The sequence below is a fragment of the Oncorhynchus gorbuscha genome, linkage group LG17, assembly GCF_021184085.1.
Source record: "Oncorhynchus gorbuscha isolate QuinsamMale2020 ecotype Even-year linkage group LG17, OgorEven_v1.0, whole genome shotgun sequence".
Taxonomy (NCBI): domain Eukaryota; kingdom Metazoa; phylum Chordata; class Actinopteri; order Salmoniformes; family Salmonidae; genus Oncorhynchus; species Oncorhynchus gorbuscha.
Genome location: NC_060189.1, coordinates 7,573,871 through 7,581,621, shown reverse-complemented (window position 1 = coordinate 7,581,621; position 7,751 = coordinate 7,573,871). Strand labels below are relative to the sequence as shown.

At 42.5% G+C, this 7,751-nt stretch overlaps 1 protein-coding gene across 1 annotated transcript in view; it reads right to left on the bottom strand.

The window, feature by feature from the left end:
- Positions 1 to 1,592: 1,592 nt before the first annotated feature.
- The window catches only part of LOC124001446 (phospholipid-transporting ATPase IA-like), a 28,730-nt gene continuing 22,571 nt past the window's right edge, over positions 1,593 to 7,751 (bottom strand). The window contains 1 exon segment of the mRNA XM_046308178.1: positions 1,593 to 3,004. Within this exon segment, the coding sequence (XP_046164134.1) occupies positions 2,901 to 3,004 (104 nt within the window). The 3' untranslated portion in view covers positions 1,593 to 2,900.

Here is a 7,751-nt window from a genome sequence, read left to right as displayed (position 1 = left end):
CAAGAATTTACAACTTTCAGATGAGACTGAAGTAAGGTGACGATTAATATTGACTGCTATTGATGTAAAATATTACTAGGTCTTTAAGAGTTTATTCGGAAGATAACAGCTCTATAAATATTAGTTTGTGGTGGCCCGACTCTCTAGTTAATTACATTTACATGATTAGCTCAATCAGGTAATATTAATTACGGAGAAATTATTGTATAGAATAGCATGTAATATCACTTAATCCGGCATAGCCAGAGACACGACACTATGGTCCCAGCTGCCTCGAGATCATTGACAAGATCCTCCCGTGTAGTTCTGGACCGATTCCTCACCGTTCTCATGATCATTGCAACTCCACGAGGTGAGATCTTGCATGGAGTCCCAGGCCGAGGGAGATTGACAGTTATTTTGTGTTTCTTCCATTTGCGAATAATCGCCCCAACTGTTGTCATCTTCTCACCAAGCTGCTTGGCGATGGTCTTGTAGCCCATTCCAGCCTTGTGTAGGTCTACAATCTTGTCCCTGACATCCTTAGAGAGCTCTTTGGTCTTGGCCATGGTGGAGAGTTTGGAATCTGATTGATTGATTCTGTGGACAGGTGTCTTTTATACAGGTAACGAGCTGAGATTAGGCGTACTCCCTTTAAGAGTGTGCTCCTAATCTCAGCTCGTTACCTGTATAAAAGACACCTGGGAGCCAGACATCTTTCTGATTGAGAGGGGGTCAAATACTTATTTCCCTCGCTAAAATGTAAATCAATTTATAACATTTTTGACATGTGTTTTTCTGGATTTTGTTGTTCTGTCTATCACTTTTCAAATAAACCTACCATTAAAATTATAGACTGATCATTTCTTTGTCAGTGGGCAAACGTACAAAATCAGCAGGGGATCAAATACTTTCCCCCCTCACTGTAGGTCTTTCAATGCAATATTTTGCAGACTATTAACCAATAAACATTCATGTGAGCGTGGTCTGGCACATAAATCAGTCAGATATTGGTATTGTAACAATTTGGTACACATGTTACAAACACTGCCAAGCCTCAACATATGCAAGAACATTCATATCGACCAAATGGGGGCGCTATAACGGGCACATGTTTAGATCTTTTGATCTATTTGACTCTGAAAAGAAAATGGCACATTTGTGCTCAGGGATATGAGTCTAGCTAACCCACGTGATATATCAGACACTACTGGCCTGATTTTGATTCAACTTGGGTGAATGTGTCTTGCCGTAGAGATCCGCTATTTACAAAATTACACTGATTGGCCCAAGGGGAGCGCTGGGCCATTCGTGGGGGACAATTTACATTGCTTGTTTTTCTCAAGTGCGTACAAGCATTGAACGAAACAATGAATGTTCACACTACAAAAGTGAAACTAAACTACTCTGGTACAGGTTCTGGGCTAAACATGTGGTTGGACTTTGCCACATCCTGTACACGCTCAGCATACCTCCAATTCAATAAGCACACACTGCTTATACAGATATGTGAGTGAGGTACACTTGTATGCTCATCGTTATTGTTATAGTGTTTAAAATATCTGTGAAAAGTGTGAGCAAAGAAATCTGAGTGCACAGACTAGAAGGTTGCATTTGAGTGTTGCAGTGGTTTTATTCAGTAGTCCCTTTATGCATCTGAGAATTAAATATTAAATAAGTTATAGAAAAAGTAAACTTGTTAAATTATGAATTCTTCTTTTTGACTCAAGGAACATAAGAACACATTAATACATTTTTCTTTCTCTGAACAAAAACCAAGGTATATTCCAGCTTTTACGGACGTGAAGTTTGAGTGATATTTCTGTTTCCCCAGAAATACTCGGAAACATTCATCCCTCACACAACAAGGATACAATTCAAATGAACAAATTAACACATTATTCTTTTTCCCGGTCATGAGAGAACATTTGCATTGCAGTGAAAAGTGCCATGGACGGATTTTAAACCACGCAGAAGACGAAGAAACACATGCACACACGCTATAGCATTACACTACTGCATGAGAGAAACTCTCTGAAAGGCACTGTTGGGATGGATTGACTAGAGAGAAACATGGAATGCAAGGAATCTTTCAGAGATATAAATCTTAAAATGAGAAGCCCATCATCAAGTCTTAACCCGTAGTGCTTACTCGCGGTATCATTCTGGAGTGCAATGATTGAATGCAAATGGCATTCAATCATCAGACTACATTCAAACCCCTATTGGTTACACACATTACTCTTTGGCAAGCAACATCACAGGGTTTCCCATTCTCTTACACATTTCAGGTTTAGGGATGATTTGTGGATCGTTTTGGTCCAACACTGCTCTTTATGTGGCACGTACATCTTGTTCTAGTTTGGTCTTATGCCACACCAAAAAATTAAATATGAGACGTTCCCTCTTCCAAGGCCACCCGTTGCTTAGAATGGGAACTCTTCCACATACAAATATAAAAACAGGTCAAGTCTTCAGGACAAAGACACATTAAAAAGTCAGTGCTTGGGGACAAACCAACAGTGAAAACACTTTCTGTAAATGTCATCTTGCAATGTTATTTTTTTTCTCTCTTCTGTACATTCCAGAAACAGCCCTTAGCTCCACCTCCTACCTCCTCTGCACTTCAGTAGATCTGAAAGATAGGTCAGGTATAACCAATAGGACATACATACCACTGCCCCTCGAGGGGAATTTGCCCCATATTGCTGACACCGTTCCAGTCTTCTCAGATCAACAGAAGTTCCTCAGGAGGTTATGGGTTTTGGGGGTTGTTTCTGGACGGGGTCTTCACTCCAGACTTTCTGGTGGAAGTTGACCGGCCACACTTCGTGAGGTGACTTCCTGTCAACCTCCTCCAATGGGGATGGCTGAGTGCAGCATGTGATAGGAGGGCATCGCTGAGGGGGAGGGGAGAGGCTTCACCACTGGGGCTGAGCAGGCCTCTGCTTGGTGGTGTCGTACGACCGGATCACGTCAGACTGTGACACTGCTCCGTTTTCCTCCTGAGAGAAGGCATAGCCGTCTAAGGGAAAACAAGCACATGAAACTTATTTATAAAAACGTAGACGCCATTACAAAATCTCACGCTGACCACCTAGTGAGAGTTTTGAAATAAGGATGTATAACCCCACCCATCTCAAAGGGCTTGTTCAGCCGACAGCCTACCGACTGGTCTACAATAAATAACTACTCATTATTATTTGTAGATCAGTAAGTCTGTCACAATTTACCCACAATTCACCACAGGTGCAGTCAACTCGAACACACACAAATCCTGTAGCAAACTTTGTTCCCTTCCCCTCTACAAAAACCAGGCTACACGCGAAGCACTACTGCACATAGTACATTATCACACACTACATTATCAGAAATCCAGGACAGTTAGAACAACAACCCACAGCTAAATTAGACATATAGATCTAATAACTCAATATTAGGTGAAGGTAAATGTCTAACACAGGATGTGATGGATGAGTCAGACTGGGGAGGGGTCCAGCAGCTACCTACACAGTGCCTTCAGAAAGTATTCAGACACCTTGACTTTTTCCACATTTTGTTACATTACAGCCTTATTCTAAAATTGATTAAATTATTTTCCTCATCAATCTACACACAATAATGAAAAAGCAAAAACAGTTTTTTAGAAATACCTTATTTACATAAGTATTCAGACCCTTTGCTATGAGACTTGAAATTGAGCTCAGGTTCATCCTGTTTCCATTGATCATCCTTGAGATATTTCTACAACTTGATTGCAGTCCACCTGTGGTAAATGTAATTGATATGACATGATTTGGAAAGGCACACACCTGTCTATATAAGGTCCCACAGTTGACAGTGCCTGTCAGACCATAAACCAAGCCATGAGGTTGAAGGAATTGTCAGTAGAGCTCCGAGACAGGATTGTGTCGAGCAACAGATCTGGGGAAGGGTACCAAAAAACATCTGCAGCGTTGAAGGTCCCCAAGAACACAGTGGCCTCCATCACTCTTAAATGGAAGAAGTTTGGAACCACCAAGACTCTTACTAGAGCTGGCTGCCCAGCCAAATTGAGCAATTGGGGGAGAAGGGCCTTGGTCAGGGATTAAGAACCCGGTGGTCACTCTGACAGAGCTCCAGAGTTCCTCTGTGTAGATGGGTGAACCTTCCAGAAGGACAACCACCTATGCAGCACCCCACCAATCAAAACTTTACAGTAGACGGAAGCCGCTCCTCAGTAAAAAGGTACATGACAGCCCGCTTGGAATTTGACAAAAGGCACCTAAAGGACTCTCAGACCATCAGAAACAAGATTTTCTGGTCTGATGAAACTAAGATTTAACTCTTTGGCCTGAACGCCAAGCGTCATGTCTGGAGGAAACCTGGCACCATCCCTACAGTGAAGTATGGTGAATGCCGCATAATGATGTGGGGTGGTCTTTCAGCGGCAGCGACTGGGAGACTAGTCAGGATCGAGGGAAAGATGAACGGAGCAAAGTACAGAGAGAACCTTGATGAAAACCTGTTCTAGAGTGCTCAGGACCTCAGTCTGGGTCAAAGGTTCACCTTCCAACAGGACAACGCAGGGGTAGCTTCGGGACAAGTTTCTGAATGTCCTTGAATGGCCCAGCCAGAGCCCGGACTTGAACCCAATCTAACATCTCTGGAGAGACCTGAAAATATCCAATCAAACCTGAAAGAGCTTGAGAGGATCTGCAGAGAAGAATGGGAGAAACTCCCCAAATACAGGTGTGCCAAGCTTGTAGTGTCATACCCAAGAAGACTGGAGGCTGTAATCGCTGCCAAAGGGGCTTCAACAAAGTACTGAGTAAGAGGTCTGAATACTTACGTAAATGTGATATTTCAGTTTTTATTTTTAATAGATTAGCAAACATTTCTAAAAAACGGTTTTTGCTTTGTCAATATGGGTTAATGTATGTAGATTGATGAGGGGAAAAAACTATTTAAATACATTTTAGAATAAGGCTGTAACGTAACAAAATGTGGAAAAAGTCAAGGGGTCTGAATACCTTCCGAATGCACTGTACACTACCTGACCAAAGGTATGTGGACACCTGCTTGTCGAACATTCCAAAATCATGTGCATGAATAAGGAGATGGTCCCCCCTTTGCTGCTATAACAGCATCCACTCTTCTAGACTTTGGAACATTGCTGCAGGGACTTGCTTCCATTCAGCCACAAGAGCATTAGTGAGGTTGGGCGATTAGGCCTAGCTCGCAGTTGCCATTTCAAATCATCCCAAAAGTGTTCAGATGGGGTTGAGGTCAGGGCTCTGTGCAGGCCTGTTCTTTTACACCGATCTCAACAAAGCATTTCTGTATGGGGACCTCGCTTTGTGCATGGGGGCATTGTCATACTGAAACAGGAAAGAGCCTTCCCGAAACTGTTGCCACAAAGTTGTAAGCACATAAATCGTATAGAATGTCATTGTATGCTGTAGCGTTAAGATTTCCCTTCACTGGAACTAAGGGGCCTAGCCTGAACCTTGAAAAACAGCCCCAGACCATTATTCATCCTCCATCAGACTTTACAGTTGGTACTACGCATTAGGGTAGGTAGCGTTCTCTTGGCATTCACCAAACCAAGATTTGTCCGTCAGACTGCCAGATGGTAAATCGTGATTTATCACTCCAGAGAACTGCCCCAGAGTCCAATGGCGGAGAGCTTTACACCATTCTAGCCGACACTTGGCATTACGCATGATGATCTCAGGCTGTGTGGCTGCTTGGCCATGGAAACCCATTTCATGAAGCTCCCGACGAACAGTTCTTGTGCTGAAATTGCATCCAGAGGCAGTTTGGAACTCTGTAGTGAATGTTGCAACCGAGACGATTTTTACGCGCTACGCGATTCAGCACTCGGTGGCCCCGTTCTGTGAGCTTGTGTGGCCTAACACTTTGCGTCTGAGCCGTTTCTACTTCACAAATACAGCAGGGCAGAAATTTTACAAACTGACTTGTTGGAAAGGTGGTATCCTATGACGGTGCCATGTTGAAAGTCACTGACCTCTTCAGTATGTCCATTCTACTGCCAATGTTTGTCTATGGAGATTGCATGGCGGTGTGCTCGATTTTATACATCTGTCAGCAATGGGTGTGGCTGAAATATCCAAATCCACTAATTTGAAGGGGTGTCCACATACTTTTGTATTTGCCTTGCAAAAGGCACCCATTTCAAAAAATTTGCATTACAACCTGCAATTTCAAAGGATTTTTATTTGGATTTCATGTAATGGACATACACAAAATAGTCCAAAGTGGTGAAGTGAAAAAAATGAACTTATTTCAAAGAAAATGTAAAAGCGGTACAGAAAAAAATTAGCAAAGATGTTTGGCCTGTGGGAGACTCCCCACACATATGGAAGAAGGTACTCTGGTCAGATGAGACCAAAATTGAGCTTCTTGGCCATCAAGCAAAATGCTATGTCTGGTGCAAACCCAACAACTCTCATCACCCCGAGAACTCCATCCCCACAGTGAAGCATGCTGGTGGCAGCATCAACCTGTGGGGATGTTTTTACATCGGCATGGACTGGGAAACTGGTCAGATTTGAAGGAATGATGGATGGCGCTATATAAAAGGGAAATTCTTGAGGGAAACCTGTTTCAGTCTTCCAGAGATTTGAGACTGGGACGGAGGTTCACCTTCCAGCAGGACAATGACCCTAAGCATACTGCTAAAGCAACACTTGAGTGGTTTAAGGGGAAACATTTAAAATGTCTTGGAATGGCCTAGTCAAAGCTCAGACCTCAATCCAATTGAGAATCTGTGGTATGACTTAAAGATTGCTGTACATCAGCGGAACCCATCCAACTTGAAGGAGCTGGAGCAGTTTTGCCTTGAAGAATGGGCAAAAATCCCAGTGGCTAGATGTGCCAAGCTTATAAAGACATACCCCAAGAGACTTGACTCTACAAAGTATTGACTTTAGGTGGGTGAATAGTAATGCACGCTCAAGTTATTTTTTTTGTCTATTTCACAATAAAACATATTTTGCTTGAGTAGTTATTTACTTCAAAGTGGTAGGTATGTTGTGTAAATCAAATGATACAAACCCCCCCAAAATCTATTTTAATTCCAGGTTGTAAAGGCAACAAAATATGAAAAATGCCAAGGGGGTGAATACTTTCACAAGCCACTGTATAGTGTATATCCTAACACAATACATATCCTACACAATAGTTTCTTCTCATATTAAGAACTATTTCTATTCTTCTAGCCCACAGGTCCATCTATTCAAACTACAGGGACGATTCTAACCACTGTCAAAGCTCTATGACTCCAGGGAAGTTTACCTACTTTACACAGATCCAACCTTGTGAGGGGCTCACTAACCTTCACACCTCGAGTGACAACGACAATCTCACCCCCTCCATGCCTGCATGTGTATGGAGGCAGTGAGGGGACAAATGGCATTGTGGGAAATGTAGTCAGAGTGTTGTCAAAGGCAGTACAGTAGGAAGTTAGACAAACGGATTCTCCAATAGAAATCCCCGATCACACTTGTAGGCGATGTCATGGCGACGTTGGCTAGCAAAGCTCATGCGAAGAAGCACGTCATTGAGTCTAACGGTCTTCTATCTATCCCATGTGCAGGCCATCAATATCAAAGGCACTCCTTTGATATATAGTTGTTGTGTTTTTGACTAAAAGAAAAACATGTCAGTTTGTCACCTTTACGAGGTTGGAGTAATAACATGTTCAACTACTTAAGACATTGGCTCCAATCTTGGTTGTGCCTTTAGGATGAATTTTACACTTCTCTGAT